The sequence below is a fragment of the Capra hircus genome, chromosome 21 (genome assembly GCF_001704415.2).
Source record: "Capra hircus breed San Clemente chromosome 21, ASM170441v1, whole genome shotgun sequence".
Taxonomy (NCBI): Eukaryota; Metazoa; Chordata; class Mammalia; order Artiodactyla; family Bovidae; genus Capra; species Capra hircus.
The window spans coordinates 48,589,218-48,606,664 of record NC_030828.1 but is presented as its reverse complement, the minus strand read 5'-3'; the positions used below and the strand labels follow the sequence as shown (position 1 = coordinate 48,606,664).

The 17,447-nt window shown below is 37.2% G+C and overlaps 1 protein-coding gene across 4 annotated transcripts in view; it reads right to left on the bottom strand.

Annotated features, from left to right (window-relative positions):
* The window catches only part of CTAGE5 (CTAGE family member 5, ER export factor), a 96,816-nt gene extending 84,575 nt beyond the window's left edge, over positions 1–12,241 (bottom strand). For 3 of the 4 annotated variants that reach the window (XM_018066279.1, XM_018066282.1, XM_018066280.1), the window contains exons 1-4: positions 11,927–12,240; positions 10,066–10,199; positions 7,217–7,303; positions 2,730–3,954 (exon numbers count right to left, since the gene is read on the bottom strand). In XM_018066279.1, the coding sequence (XP_017921768.1) occupies positions 2,730–3,954; positions 7,217–7,303; positions 10,066–10,199; positions 11,927–12,041 (1,561 nt within the window). In that variant the 5' untranslated portion in view covers positions 12,042–12,240. Of the gene's footprint in view, positions 1–2,729; positions 3,955–7,216; positions 7,304–10,065; positions 10,200–11,926 lie in introns of all 4 variants that reach the window. The other variant, XM_018066281.1, reaches the window with a different exon arrangement.

The window sequence follows — 17,447 nt, the reverse complement described above, 5'->3', positions numbered from 1 at the left end:
AAATATTGTAAATACTTCTATTTTACATTAGATACATTTATTACTTTCTTATAATTGTTAATAAATTAAAGTTTTAATTCAAATAAAACTATTCTTTCATATTTACTGTACTTGGAAAATTCATTATTTAAATAAGCTCAGTTGGAATCCTTTTGTAAAATAGCTATTAATATTGTAATATAAATAACTTATCTAATTTTATTTTGTAAATTCTTAGATCAGCAATATTGGCTTTTTGTAAATGTGTTATCTCAAGCCTCAGCTTTTCATAAATACTTAGTCAAGATCAGGAATTCATTTTTCTTATGCATTCTTTACAAATAAGTCCAGTTTTCACTTGTTATTCCCTAAAAGGGGTAATGAAATTATCCGAAAATATTGGCTATTTTAGCTATTTCTCCAATATCCAAAAAAATAGACTCTGTGGTATTAACTGAATCCTTCCTTTAGTATTCTCTTTTTTAATAGTAAACTTTGCATGACCCTAGTTTGTTTTTCATTTAGTTAATAGTGAAATGTTTTGAAATATTTGTAGAGTAAGGCATCTTTTTTCTGAACCTTAAAAGAATTTCTTAACACTTTTATAAAAATTCTTCAAAACTAGTTATAATTGCATAAATGCACTGCTTGACTATTTACCAAGTTATTCTCCCAGCATCACTACACGAAATAAATTCTACTAAACTGATATTCTACTAAACTGAAGTTTCTATAAATAAGCTTTAAAATATTTTTATATATCTATATTTTGAAACATCTATATTTCTGTATTGATATTGCTTTGTTTTAGTCTCTCTTCTTTCCAGTTACTCTTATCCGCTTTTTCACAAATATCTCTTTAGGATCTAACAAGCTTAGAATAAAATAATTTCCTCTAGCCTTTGAAAATGTAGGTCTCTAATGTTTTCAGTCATGAAAATCATCATATCTAAATCTTTCTTATTTAGAAAAGTGTTAGAGATGACTCAGATGGTAAAGAATCTGCCAGCAATGCAGGAGACCCAAGTTCGATCCCTGGGTCAGGAAGATCCCCTAGAGAAGGGAATGGCTACCCACTCTAGTATTCTTGGCTGGAGAATTCCATGAACAGAAGAGCCTAGCTGGCTACAGTCCATGGGGTCTCAAAGAGTCTGACATGACTGAGCGACTAATACTTTCACTTCACTTAGAATCTAAAGTCTATATTCTGGTTGGAGGATGTTGATCAAGTAAAGAACTCACATTTTGTAGAATATTAAGAGTTCTTCTGGAAATTCAAGAAAATCAACTAGCTCCAGTGAAATGTGTTTCTTTCTGAGTTTGCAACATTATTGATCTCTTCTTGTGAAAGTTTTTCTGTCATTCTGAGGTTCAATCGTTTCTGTATTATTGGCCAATATTTGTTGAGTTTCTAATCTATCCATCATAAAGACATCAGAATGGAGATGTGAGAAAGTCATGCTACATAACTCTACTTAAAAACATAACCCACATGTTTTTAATCATCGGAGTCGCTGATGCCTGGACACCTAGAAGTCTCCTCTGCTACTCTGCTCTCTTCTGTTGCCTTCTGTTGAGCTCCCAGAATTGAGAGACTTGAGGGAGGATGTGGAAACCTTTTTACATTGTTCTTGCTTAAGTTTCCATATTATCTTGTACACTTAAAGAAAACTCTTGTTATCACAGATCTTCTTAGCGGGGAGGTGACGAACTATAGATCTAGAATAAAATATAATTTAGAAACCGAGACTATTTTAAACTAATGAAAGGTGTTTTTATAATAACCTAATAAGCAAAAATTATCACCTAATAGAACAGGAAGTCAATGGACATTATCTAAAATAGGTTAATCAAAGAAGAACAATATAAATATTTTATTTAGAAAATAGATAAATACTAAAAGAAATATTCTCTAAAAAATAAAAGAAATTATTATCCTTGGGAGAGAGGTAGAAGTAGAGATGGACAAAGGGAACAGAAATCACTTTTGTTTAGGAAAAAAAAAAAAAGCCTTAGCACTACACATATTTTTAAACCTGTCTACATATAGCAGTTTGATTAAACTTATTGTAAAATACCTAGAGATCTCCCTGAAATAGCCATATACATCCAATCATTCCTTGTCCCTTGAGATTTTATGATATTAAGATCTACTAAGCACTTCCCTGGTGGCTCAGACAGTAAAGAATCCACCTGCATTGTGAGAGACCTGGGTTTGAACCCTGAGTTGGGAAGATCCCTTGGAGAATGGAATGGCAACCCACTCCAGTATTCTTGCCTGGAGAAGTCCATGAACAGAGGAGCCTGGCAGGCCCCAGTCCATGCGGTTGCAAAGAGCTGGACATGACTGACTGACTTTCACTTCACTTCAAGATCTACTAAGTCCCAGAGCAAACCAGATATATTGATAAAAGGGTGATTGACAAGGTTGTTGCTGATTATTGTTTATTTAGAAAAATAAGGATTCCTGGATTTTTCATGTGATTTGTACTTTTAAAAATAGGCTCATACTGTAAAGAATCTGCCCATAACGTGGGAGACCTGGGTTCGACTCCTAGGTTGGGAAGATCCCCTGAAGAAGAGAATGGCTACCCACTCCAATATTCTGGCCTGGAGAATTCATGGACAGAAGAGCCTGGCAGGCTACAGTCCATGGCACCTCAAAAAGTCAGACACAGCTGAGCAACTAGCAATTTCACTTTTGCCTATGTTTAAAAAAGAAATCACATTATAGATATTTTTATACTAACCTGGCTGACTGTAACCACTTTTCAACATATCTTCTATATTATCTGTGGGGTACTTTTCAGCTGAAAATTCTGTTTTATCATTTTCACCTACATTACTTTCATCCAGAGTCTGTTTGGGAAATGTCAATTCCGTTTCCTTTGGAGTGTTCTGGAATCTCCAGCGGTTGTCAAAATTATACAATAACTTTTTAAAATATGGTACAGTATCATAATCATCTGTTTTCTCTAAGACCGTTTCCTTGCCTATTTGATTTTCAGTTTCCGTAATTTTTATTAGTTTTAAATCTTGTTCCTTATCAGGGTCAAATTCACTTGTTGAAGGATGTCTATGTTTCTCTCTTTCACCTCCTTCTTCATTTTTTCCATCATCTGATATCATTTTGTCTTCATTAGCATATGCAAAGCCCAGCATACCAAAACCAAAATCAAACCAACTTGGCTTGAGAATTGAGCTGTCATTAGTGATTACATCTTCTTTTTCTGTTAATGTTTCCGTACACGGAACAGTGGGTTCTTCCTCAGAGGATATGGAACTAGGAACATCTTCTAACGGTGGGTTGCTTTCTTTGGATGATAACTCAAGTTCTGTATCCTCACCTCCAAAACCCAAATAACTTGTAAATCCACCACCAAACCAACCAGTGTCTTGAGGATTGAGAATGTGCTCTGACTCAGATACTAGTTCAGACTGTTCCTTTGGCACTGAATCAAACTCTAACTCAAGTTCTTGCTTATGTTCTGTTTGGGGCTCACCACTGTTTAATTTCTCTGGGTCATTCCCATCTTCCACTGCTATATGTCTACTTTGAAATGAGCTTTCCTCTTGAGGTTCAATAACTGATTCAAAAGTCTTTTCTTCAGCTTGGTCCTTTCCAAATCCAAACCATCCTTTCACTTCAGGGACAGCTAAAGATGGTGGGGCATGATCCCCTTCTGGAATAAGATACTGTTCCATACTTCCAGCTTCTGCTTCCCAATCTTCTGATTCACTAGTACTTCTGGTATCTTCAGGAGCCTCTGAAGCTGGAAATTGGTCTTCAAACAAACTACTTTCAGAAGTTGAATAAAAGCCAGGTTCTATCTGAAAATCACTTTCATATACACTAGATTTGGGGTCATTATCTTCTTCATATGGATACATATTTTCACTATTATCACTGTTTAACTCACTAACTTCATTTTCAAATATGTAGCTTAATCCAAGAAGACAGAAAAAGTCAGATTCCTGAAAGGAAAAATATATATATGATTGACATTAATATACTGAAACCCCTTGTTTGTCCAAAATTGTTCCAAATGAGTGTCATTTTCCCAAGGCCACAAAACTAGCTCAATAGCTGAGCAAAAACTCCTAATCATAAACACTTGTATCATAACTGACTTTTCAGGGTTAGTGATATAAACCTCAGCGAGATCCACTTGCATTAGGATTTGTTCACTTTCACTTTTCACTTTCATGCATTGGAGAAGGAAATGGCAACCCACTCCAGTGTTCTTGCCTGGAGAATCCCAAGGGGAGCCTGGTGGGCTGCCGTCTCTGGGGTCACACAGAGTTGGACACAACTGAAGCGACTTAGCAGCAGCAGCAGCAGTTAAAGAACTTTAGAAGAAAAGGCAATCTAGTACTGAGTATATTCTGCAAAGAAACTCTAACAAAAAGGCGTACATGGCCACAAAATCTTGCTCCTTGTAAGGGCACACTGAATGGACATATGGAGCTATGCAGTGGTTTCAGAGTGGAATTTACAGCACATGATCACAGCTCAGAAAAACCAGACTCTAAAGCATGATGGCCTGGTTAGAAGCTACACTAAAACACTTAGGCTTCTTTTATTGAGTTACTGTAAGCCGCCAATGGAGGCAGGGATCCCCTTGCTCATCTCACAGAGCAACCAAATTTTCAAGTATAAAATGGTAAAAGCTATTTTTTTTAATCTGAAGGTATGAGACACTGATATTCACTGCTCTTTGGTTATCACCATTATAAAATAAGAATAAAACTCAGAATTTTACAAAAAATAAACTTCAGAATTGCAATTTTTACAGTATAATTTTGGCACTGCAACACTGTAGGTGATTAATAGACGTTGGAGCCAAACACTATGGATTGAAATCTTAATGCCACTGTTTACTAGCTCTGTGACCTTGGGTGAATTAGATGACCTTTCTATGCCTCAGTCTCTTCATTTGTAAAATGAGAAAAATAATACCTTATAGGGCTCTTGTGAAAGATTAAATGAATCAAATACTTAAAACAGCAACTGTCTCTAGTAAATACTAGCCTAATGTAGCCCAAGGTTATACTACCCTAGATGAGCCAGCTGTGCAAGGATAAAAAGGCCCAACCCCTTGCCTCTATTCAGAACAAATCTGAAAGGCCATCCCAGCTTCTAAGTTCCTTATAGAATCACCTGAAATCATTGCTGCAACTGCGTCATAGTTCAGCTTCTCTGTCTGTCCAGCTTTTTCTGATGTTTCCTTACAAGTGCTATTCCCAAGAGTACCCCCCAGTACACTTCTTGGATGCACAAGTCCCAGGGGACTTGACCTAAGAATTTGGGCCTCCTATATGCCTACTAGGTGCTCTGCTCTGTGCCAAGTACTGAAATTCTACAGTAAATGATAGAAACAATAAATAATAGATTGTGATAAGTGCTATGCAGGAAATAAACAGGAAGTTGTGGTTGAGAAGCAATAATTCCTTTAGAACCATCATGAAAGAGCTCTCTGAGGCACTGATGTTTCAGCTGAGACCTACAGCTTAACGACTAAACAACAACAGATACAATTTAACGACTAAACAATAACAAAAGGATAAGGAGGAACTAACCAGATGAAGAATTTAGGGAAAGCATTTCAAACAAAGGGAATGACCTATTTGGGTTTTTAGGCAGGGAAAGGGCTTGGCATGGTCTAAGAACAATCAATAGGCCAGCATGGCTAGGAACATAGTGGGGGCCAGAAGAAGGGCATAAGACAGGGTCAGCAGAGGGCAGGAACAGATCATGCAGAGCCAGATAAGGAGTCAAGGCTTGATTATGACAAGATCTGATTTTTTGGATTTTGATTCATGACTATAAGATTCGTGTTTAGGGAATGAATTGGGAGAGGGCAAAAGTCAAGGTCAAAAGACCAGTTAGAAATCTACTGCAGGTTCTACTCAGGGGGTAATTATGCCTTGAGTCAGAGCTATAGGGAGAGTAAAAACGAAGAGAAGACAGATGGCTATATTTTGGAGACAGAACTGGCAGGACCGATAGTTACACAGTGAATAGACAGTTAATCCCAGAATTTGTGGTGGGAAAGAGCCAAATAATAGACAGTTTACTTAACCAGGCAGAACTGACTTCACACTGACCTCACTTAAGGTAAATTGGCTTAACCTGCTTGTGTGTATGCGCTAAGTTGCTTCAGTTGTGCCCATCTCTTTGTGATCCTATGGACCGTAGCCTGCCAGGCTCCTCTGTCCACGGGATTTTCCAGGCAAGAGTTCTGGAGTGGGGGGCCATACTCTCCTCCAGAGGATCTTGCTGATCCAGGGATCGAATGCAGAATCTGAATTAAATGCACTAGTCAAATTCACGTATTGAAGAGTCACTTTCTCATTCCCTTTCTCACTATCAAGCCCAGCATTGTCAAACTCAGTTAAAAATCCAACAGCAAAAGAGGTTTACAGATTGGAGACCTAGAGAGGATGATGGGAAATAAACTCTGTCTCAGGAGGACAATAACATTAGTAATAATATATAACATTTACATAGCACTTAGTAAATGCTGTTTTATGTGCTTTCATATGCTCTTTTTTCCTCAATACATTCATGAGGTAAGTTTATAATCATCATCCTCATTTTATAAATAAGAAAAAAAGGCACAGATACCACATAACAACTAAGTGGCTAAGTCAGGCTTTGAACCCAGCCCATCTCCAGAATTGATGCTCTAAACCACTGTATTCTACTGCCTGCTGATCAGTAAGCAAAATCTTTGTCATTAACCCTGTCTTAACCTGATATTATTCACATACTCAAACTATTCCTAGCGTTAGTTCTTAAGCCTATTTTATGTATCCACTATATAAGATGTATAACCAATGGGCACTCACACCACAGAAAACTGTGTTAATCAAGAAATTTTAAATTCAACTAATAACCGTTAAGGGAATGGCAACCCCGTCCAATATTCTTGCCTTGAGAATACCATGGACAGAGGATCCTGGTGGGCTACTGTCCAAAGGGGTCACAAAGAGTCAGACATGAATGAATGACTAACACACACACACAGAGCAACTATATTCCAATATCAATTAATTTAAAAATAAATTAAATGAATACATTCATTAAGAGGAGAAAGAAGAACAGGAAAACTGGTAATTTGGAAAAGAGAATTATTGGGCATTTATAATTATTTCTTTTGTTAGAGAAAAAAATATATAAATTTACTTTAAAAAAAAAATCAGTTCAATTAAGAACCAAAATCTGTTTACTCACTTTTGTTGGTATTTGAACTTCCTCAGATATGAATACTTCTTCAATCTGGACTGCATCTCTGGGAAAATATCCAAAGTCCTTTCCTTTCTATCAAAATGACGAATAAATATTAGCAAGTAAGAGTGATCAAAGCAATAGCTATTGAGCCTAATTTTGTTCCATGTCCTTGACTTTCATGTATTTAAAATCACAAATAGTAATTGGTTTTCATTTACTATCTAAAAGAAAGTCCAATGAAATCATATTCCGTTTGCTACTCAACAGAACAGAGTTAATTTGAGGGAACAAAGGGGCAAGCTATAAAATGGCACTTTTTCACATTTCAGAGGGAAAACCACTCATTTTCTTCCTCTTTCTGTTCTTAATGACCTTTCTTGCCTAGTGGACCACAGATTTATACTAATAGACCTGGAATATAAAAAAACAAGGGAATGGTGACAGTAGCCAAGCTAGATGGAGCTGTGACATAGTCAGCATTTTCAGGATGTCAGAATAAGATAAGATGTTTAAACTCTGAAGAGCCAAGACGGATTCATCAAGATAGTAAAGATCTACGAGTCCTCCAGAGGGAACTGGGTTCCATTCAACTCCTCTGGTGGCTCAGACAGTAAAATGTCTGTCTACAATGTGGGAGACCAGGGTTCAGCCCCTGGTTTGGGAAGATCCCCTGGAGAATGAAATGGCAATCCACTCCAGTACTATTGCCTGGAAAATCCCATGGACAGAGGAGCCCGGTAGGCTATAGTCCCATGGGGTTGCAAAGCGTCGGACATGACTGAGCGACTTCACTTTCACTTTCAACTTCTGTACCTTGGTGACAGAGACCCTCTCAATCTTGTTTAAGTGCCTTCAAGATGTCCCCCAAGAGTGAAGGCTTCACACGGCCACTCTCAGCCCATTTCCTACCCCTGTCCAAGTTTAAAGAATGTATTTCTTTTGGTCCTTTGATTAAGCATTATTACACCTCAGTTCTGATTTTTCCAGCTCTTCAATTGCTGCAACTATTTGAAAACTGACAAAGGGAGCTCCACAATGTGGCTTCTTTTCTATGGTCGCAAAACCTGGTTTGCAGGATCTTAGTTCTTTGATCAGGGATTGAACCCAGGCCCTCGGCAACGTAAAGCCCAGAGTCTTAATCACACCATGCAGATTCTTTTAATTTTATTTATTTACTTATTTTTGGCTGTGCTGTATCTTTGTTGCTATGCAGGCTTTTCTCTAGTTGCCACGAGCAGGGCCTGTTCTCTAGTTGCCGCGAGCAGGCTTCTCATTGCAGTGGCTTCTCTTGTTGCGGAGCATGGGCTCTAGGGCACATGGGCTCAGAAGTTGTGGCTCCTAGGCTCTCGAATGTGGGTTCAATAATTGTGGTCCACGGTCTCAGCTGCTTGGCAGCACGCGGGATCTTCCCAGAGCAGAGATCAGACCCATGTCTCCTGCACTGGCAGGTGGATTCTTTACCACTGAGACACCAGGGAAGCCCACAGTGAGACTTCTTAAATGGCTATCTGCCTGGACCAGACACCTAAAGCACAAAACTAAGTGTGCTTGAAACTTCACCCTGGCTCCACACATTACATGTTGCTTTGTGCAGAACTATCATTTTCACACATAGTAGACAAGAAAGAATGGTTTCTTTTCTTCTTATGATACCTACAGTTTAATTTTTCTTATAGTTGCCTTAGATACCTCCAGTGCGTTCAAGGCAGAGAAATAGTGTATTTGAAGAACCATAAGCAGTAAGCAGTCTAGGGAGCTGCAAGTTCCAGGTAAACAATTCTGGTCAATGATGTCTGAGGTTCAGTCATATAGCCTCTAATGCTAAGAAGCAGGATTGACCCACATAGAATCTGCTTCTTCAAATAAAGATCAGAGGCTTCCCGTGTAGACGCTATACAAGGAAGAGATCTTATGCATATGCTATATGGAAATGATGTATGTATCAGGTTGGTCATGCTTGCTCAGCTTGGGAATAAAATCATGTGTCATGGTATGATTTCATTCTAAAATAATAATGATGATATAATCTAAGATACCAACCTCTTTTCAACTGAAAATATTAATCATTAATTTGTCTGTGTTATATATTCAGAAAGATGATTCAGGCATCTAGGAATTTCAGTGTAATAGGACTTTGGGCCAAATAAAGTGTCTCAGTTATTCTTTTTTTCCATGAAAAATTCATATATCTCATTTCCTTAGGCTACTAATCTTTCAGAGGACCTCTTCAATAGTAACTCAGTCCTTTATTTGCTCAGAAAGACTTGTCTTTTTTAATTTCTTTGGCCAAGTGAGATCTCAGTTTTCCCATTTAGGAGATGGAACTGCACCCTTGGCAGTGAAAGGTGATAGCATGGAGCTCTAACCACTGGACTGCCAGGGAAGTCCCAAGACATGTCTTTTAATTTGATTAACTAAAACTTCCCAGTCTCTCTTAAACTTGGCCGTTGGTAGCATCAGGGGATGGCTGGGCTTACCTAGTCACCCGGTAATCTCCATCAGTACCTCTAAGGTCTCTCCAAACAAATATAAAAGTTAAGTTCAAAAACTATGCATGCTATGTAAAATAACTTCAAGGCATTCTTAAGCCTTCATCCCAATCAGACTGGCTTTCCCAAAGCTACTTTTATAGAAATTCTGGAACCAACAGTGAACATGTCCATGTTTGTTTGTTTAAATACATCAAAGGTTTTATATATATAAAGGTTTTATATATATATAAAGGTTTACATATATATATAGATATAGATAGTACTTTGATATGTTTAAAGTTCTTTTAGAGATGAAAAGCAGGCTTCTTCATCTAAGCTGGTCATTTATTCTGTATTCGATTTATAAAATTAGATACTTACACTTCCTGCCCACAAGTCTTCCCTTTTTCCTGAGAGTTTAACATAAACTGATATCTCTTCTCCCTTAGTGAAGTTCAGGTATCGACAGTCAGGTCCTCTGTAATCTCTTATGGCGAAGACTCTGCTTATTAAAGCTATGTAACACGCAAAGTAGAGAAGGGAAGGAAAAGATAATTAGTTTTCTTCCTGGCACCTACTATATTCCAGGCATCATGATAAGTTCTTTCATACCTTTTATCATTGTTATTATGAAATTCTCAAAACAGCCTATGAGGTAAATAATCTCATCTTAGACTAACAAATGAGCCTTTAGTTAAGTCTCAAAGAGATGGTCACACACCTGATAAATAGTGGAGCCAGATCTGAACTGACTTTCTTTTCACTGCAACATCTGCCTTCTATATTCTGAGCTTTTCTTTCTGGTTTTCCCTAAACCTTTCTACAAATCCATCAGTCTCTCTTAATGGACAACTCATATCCTACTTCTTATATGAGATATCCCTAATTGGTCCACCCTACTCTGCCCCTTCTCTGAATTTCAAAATTACCTATTATTCTACTGTTGTATCCCTATCTACTATTTCATATTTCATATTGACCTGTCTTATCATCATTTACTAGAATGAAAATCCCTGGAGGAACAGAAAGTTATCTTACATATTATTTCGCTTAGATACACACCCCTGATCCTCCAGACCCAGCACATAACAGGCCCTTAGTAACTATGAACGAGTATATCCACATATGCTAGATTAGCCCTTCAACATGTAAAGTAATATACATGCCATATTAACCATTATAATTATACTGACATATGTAAAACATTTTTACTAAGTTGTACAATTAAAGTTAAAATAACTTTTATCAATTACTATAAATGTGAATGTTCTGTTTACATGATATGTGCCTAACCCTAAGGCAACTAAAATGAGGTTGTAAAAAGGAAAAAAGTTGTTTTATTATTATATAATTAGATAATAATATAATTATATAATGGTTATATAATAATATTATTATCACCTAGTAAACATTCTCTATATATTAAATTACATATCCAAATTATTAAGGAAAATGTTGACACATAAAAATTTACTTTTAAATTATTTATGTTAATATTAATAATATTTTGCATTTTTAATTTCCATGTTGCAAATTAGAAATAATGCTCACATACTGGAGGGATAGAAGGTTTAAAGCAATTATAGTATATTGGGATGAAAGATGCTATTCATTTTGTACCATAATGCCAATTTCAGAAAATAAGTTCTTAAAGAACAAAATGAAAATTAATTTATCATTGTAGAAGAAAGTTTAATATTCAAAGACATAAATAAAATTTTCAGCTCCTAAAACTGATTTCAGTATTTCTACATAAAAAATTATGCAAAAATGATTAATGTTTGATAAAGTTTTTGACAATAAATCATGATAGTATGAATAAAAACAGTCTTAGAAAACTCATGAGAGTCAGAAACTTCTGATTGTGAAACAGAAACTAAAAAATGTAAGAGCTTCATAAAAATAGCTATCAAATGGCCTGATTTTTTTAAAAAATATAAATCATTTACATTTATCTTAAAAAGTAGTAAAAGTGCTAATTTGTTTTTGAAAGCTAGATTAATATCCTTATAATTTCTGATATATTTATATATAAGGTTATCCTTACTCCTTTATATTTACATTGAAAACTATCACAAAATGTTTTGGTTCTAGCATATCCTTTTTATAGTGGACTATACCTTATAACTACAAACATTTCCCAGTGATATTAATGTTCATTTTTTTATCATTCATGTCCACAATAACATTTTATATCATTTCAGAGCCTTAGTTTAAGAGGAAAAAAAGAAAAGCAACTTACTTTCACATTCCAGGTCACCACACTTTTTTAAGTCTGCCAGCAGTTTTGTGCTCTCCAAACACTTTGTCAGAGAAATAACCAAAAGGAAGATCCTGTGAATTTTAAGATCCGCCATGCTAAAATAAGCAGGAATCCCAAACAAGGTTTAAACTGATTGTTTAGGCAGTAGTTATGCCAGCCAAAACAGGAGATAACCCAGCCTATTTTCTAAATGTAAGAGGGAAAGGTTTGAGGTTTTTCAACCCCTTCATAACTACTTTTCTCTATCGGTGTTTAGGCTTAACTTGAGAGACAAACACTCTCTGTTCTCAATCTTCAGTATCTGCAGTGTCAGGTATCCAGATTATACATAAGGGTTTAATAATTAACAGGGATTTTTAGTTGGAGTCATCTTATAAAGCCGGCCCATGGAAAACTCTCCTGCTTAAAGGCACCTTGTGTTCCACAGAACAATTTTTAAATGGCCTCCACAAAAGGTAGTTCATCTCTTTCTGTTAAAGTCTTCAGGTAGATTAGTCAATAAGTATATAGTATTTGCTGCATGTAAATACCAGCGTCAGGGAAGGTATAGTTAAATGTAGAAGCAATAAAAATTTATATTAAAAGCATGGTTCAGGATTATCATGATGAAAGTTATTTGAAAAAATATCCCACTTTCATATTGTAACAACCTTCCATGTTACTCTGAAGTTGAAACTTGTATTTAGTTAAGATAGTTAAAATGTATTAAGTACTTAGTATGATCCAGGTACTATCTTAATCAATTACACGATCTGATTTTACTTTCACATCAACTGTCTAAGTAGGTAATATTATCATCCCTTTTTTGCATTATGAGGAAACTGAGGTACATGGAGATGGGTTAACTCACTTGCCCAATGTCACATAGTGCATGGAGAAGAAATTTAAACCTAGGTCCCGCGACTCGTCCTTCTCGCAACTACAGAAAGATGTCTACTCCATCTGCGACAATACCATTGCAGAAACAGAAGGCACAGTTTCATACAATACATACATACAGTGTCATTTCATGTATTTAAAATCATATGCATATTTCTGTATGGCGAGGGTGAATGAGAGAGATGTCTGAAAGACTCTTCCCCCACAATGGTGGGAATATATCGTTTGAGTTCCAGTTGTTTTCACTTCCTCTTTGTACTTTTCTATATTGTTTGACTTTCTTCTTAAAAATAAGTAAGCATATATCATTTTTAAACAACAGTAAGGTTATGGAAATTAAATTATTTGAATGACTTGTGTAGTCGCTAAGTCACATCTGACTCTTTTTGCGACCCCATGGAGTGTAGCCCTCCACGCTCCTCTGTCCATGGCATTTCCCAGGTACAAATACTGGACTAGGTGGCCATTTCTTTCTCCAAATTGAATGATATTGTCCCTTAAAGGAGATCAAATCCCTATATTGGGAATTTTTGTGTAAAACACTAGGTCAAAGTAGACTTTTGCAAACTAAGTTTGTCCTATTTCGACCTTAGGGAAATATTTCCTTAGTCCTTCTTTGCTGTGCCTTTTCCCAGTGTCTGGCATGCGAGCATATGCGCACTTTGCAGGATGCAGCACTTGCAGCACTTGGATGGCACCACACTCCCCTCTAGCGCCTGAGCAAGCTAAAGTGAAAGTCCGTTGCATTCAAAGTCCTAAAAAAAAAGGATGTGTGTTCTCTACTTGTTTTCCAGAACCAATAATTAGTAGGAAACCTGTTCTCTGAGGTTAAAGATTTTTGCCTCTTTAGAAAGAATCTGACAGAGCATGAGTTTGAGGATCCTTTGGTTCACAAGTAGAGCACTGCATAGCTGTACATGTGCACACTCAAAAGGGTGTAGGTTTGTTTCTTGAATACCTTTGCAAATCTGTAAACAATGTTTGTCAAAGATATTAAAGAAGCTCTTCAGCTTCAATTTTTGGCACTGAATTACTTACATAGTCTATAGTATCAAATCAAGAATGTTCAGTAATTAATGTACTTCATCCTTTTGCATATTCAGTATTAAAAATGTTAAAGCTAAATTCTTAACTAGCTAATTTAATTGTGCTCTGCATTATGAGACAGACGAACCCAGAGAAATTTGTCTATTCATTTGAGTCCAGAAAAACAAGAGAAAAATCCTTGCCTAAGATACCACCTTGCAGAGATTTGCTCTTGCTAGAAATGCTCCCACTTTCTTACTACTTAATGCACTGAAATGATCTCATTTTATGTTCAAACCATTATTCAAATATATTTTAACAAGAAATCTGAAAATGTGGTAGCATAATGTCAACTGTCTCTAACAGATCCAGATGAAGAGGTGGTATATGAAAAGGATGAGAACATTTAAAGAAACTGAAGTATCAATTTTCACTGCAAAAATAGTTGTATTAACTTAGCCAGACATTATATAATGGCTGATGCTTTTTGCAGCTCAAGTGTTTTGTCAATATTAAAATATAATACTGCTTCTGAGGAGGATTTCATAGTACGAGTCAGGAAAACTGATTTGGAAAGCCTATCTTCCAAAAGATAGGCCTTTGGAAGGCTTTCTTTCAAATCAGTATTGGAATCAGCTTGCCAGCAAAGGTCTGTATAGTCAAAGCTATTGTTTTTCCAGTAATCATGTACAGATATAAGAACTGGATCATAAAAAATGCTGAACACTGAAGAATTGATTCTTTTGAATTGTGGTATTGGAGAAAGCACTTGAGAGTCCCTTGGACTGCAAGGAAGTCAACCCAGTCAATCCTAAAGGAAATCAACCCTGACTATTCATTGGAATGACTGATTCTGAAGCTCCAATACTTTGGCCACCTGGTGCGAAGAGCTGACTCATGGAAAAGACCCTGATGCTAGAAAACATTGAGGGCAGGAGAAGGGGGCAGCAGAGGATGAGATGGTTAGATACGTATCACTCAGTCAACGGACATGAATTTGAATAACTTCTGGGAGATGTGGAAGACAGGGGAGCCTGGTGTGCTGTAGTCCATAGGGTTTATATTCGAGTGATCAGACTCAACTTAGTGACTGAACAACAGTAGCTTTCTTCAGAAACCACACAGGATGTAAGAGTAACTACTGCGCTGAGCTAAAGAGGCAATCCTCAAAGCCACGAATGTTCAGTATCTTAGAGGTAATATGACAAAGCAGACCTTCCCATGAGAACACACAGACATAATCATGACTGCTGCATTTCTACTGCTTGGTGATGTTATTTCTGATACTGTGTGGTACTACTTTTTCTCTTAGTACCTCAGATTTCCTAAAGTGGGAACATACTTCTTCAGTCAGCTGCCTGTTACCCTGGCAGTTTATAAAATAAGAAACTTAATTACAGTGGTCCCATCTTACCCACATTTTCACTTTCCATGGATTCTGCTACCTAAGATCTGAGAACATTACACTGAAAATCCCAGAAACAAACAAGTCACAAGTTTTAAATTGTACACTGTTCTAAGCGGTGTGATGAAATCTCCTGCTGTCCTTCTCCCTCCTGCTCGGAATCATCCCTTTGTCCAGTACAACCTGTCCATCAGTCACTTAGTAGCCACCTTGGTTATCAGATGGGCTGTCAAGGTATCACAGTGCTTGTGTTCAAGGAGCCTTTGGTTTACTTAAAAATGGCCCCAAACACAGGAGTAACAATGCTGGCAATTTGGATACACCAAAGATAAGCCATAAAGCACTTCTGTTAGGTGAAAATGGGAAAGTACTTGACAATAAGCGGAAAAAAATCACATGCTGAGATTGCTGAGATCTAAGGTAGAAACAAATCTATCTGTGAAATTGTGAAGGAGAAAAAAGAAATTTGTGCTGGTTTTGCTATCACACTTCAAAATGCAAAAGTTACACCCACAATGTCTGATAAATGCTTAGTTAAGATGGAAAGGGCATTAAATTTGTACAATAAGAAATGCTTGGAGAGAGAAGACATATAGATGGCAAAAAAAAAAAACACATGAAAAATACTCAATATCACTAATATTTAGAGAAATGCAAAACAAAACTATTAATACAATGAGGTATCACCTCACACCAGTCAGAATAGATTTCATCAAAGTCTACAAATAATAAATGCTGGGAATGGTATAGAGAAAAGGGAACCCTCCTGCCTTGTTGGTGGAAATATGAATTGATACTGCCACTATGGAGAACAATATGGAGATTCTTTAAAAAAATAAAGATAAAGCTACCATATGATCCAACAATCCCACTCCTGGCCATATATACAGAAAAAAAATTCAAAAGGATGCTGCACCCCAATGTTCACTGAAGCACTGTTTTACAATAGCCAGGACATGCAAGCAACCTAAATGTCCATTAAATGAGGAATGGATGAAGATGTGGTGCATACGTACAATGGAATATTACTCAGTCACAGAGAGGAATGAAATAATGCCATTTGCACTGACATGGATGGACCTAGAGACTGACATACAGACTGACATACAGACTGTCATACAGACAGACAAATATGTGAACTGTCGTCCCCATCTGTTTGCAACCCCATGAATTGCCCCCCAGGCTCCTCTGTCCATGGAATTTTCCAGGCAAGAATACTGGAGCGGGTTGCCATTTCCTATGCCAGGGGATCTGCCTAAACTAGGGATCAAATCTGCCTCTCTTACGTCTCCTGCATTAGCAGGCAGATTCTTTACCACTGAGCCACCTGAGAAACCTCAAATACTGTATAATATCACTTATAGTGGACTTTAGAAAAATGGTACAGATTTACAGATGAACTTATTTGCAAGGCAGAAATAGAGTCACAGATGTAGAAAACAATCTTGTGGTTACCAGTGGAGGAAGTGGGGGTGGGATGAATTGGGAGATTGGGATGGACATATACACACTCTGATATATAAATGTATAATTAATCAGAACCTACTGTATAGCACAGGAATCTCTACTGAATGCTCTGTGATGATCTAAATGGGAAGGGAATCTAAGTAAGTGAAGTGAAGTTGCTCAGTTGTGTCCGACTCTTTGCAACCCCATGGACTGTAGCCTACCGGGCTCCTCTGTCCATGGGATTTTCCAGGCAATAGTACTGGAGTGGATTGCCATTTCCTTCTCCAGGAGAGGATCTTCCTGACCCAGGGATCAAACCCGGGTCTCCCGCACTGTAGACAGATGCTTTACCACCTGAGCCACCAGGGAAGTCTTCTTTAGTAGGTGTTAATCTCTTGAATGCAAAAGTCCGTCTCGGTATTTATTACCTGGAGGACCCAATCTCAGATGCTAGTGATCCACAGATGCAAAAAGAGGGGAGGGCAGAATGTGCGCACTTCGACTTGTTATTGGTGCTAGTCACTCCATGGCTCTTCTTTCTTTTGTTGTTTTTGTGTTGCTGAAGGCCGTTTTAATCCTGACCATTTCCTCTTATTCTATCAGTCAGAGTTCTACCAGGAGACAGATGGGTAATTCCATTTTGAGGGAGGCACTCTTGAGTGATTGAGGAGTTTCTAATAACAAAGCGGGGGGCAGGGTTACGAAAGACCAGCAGGGGATGTAACATCCCCAGGCATGCAG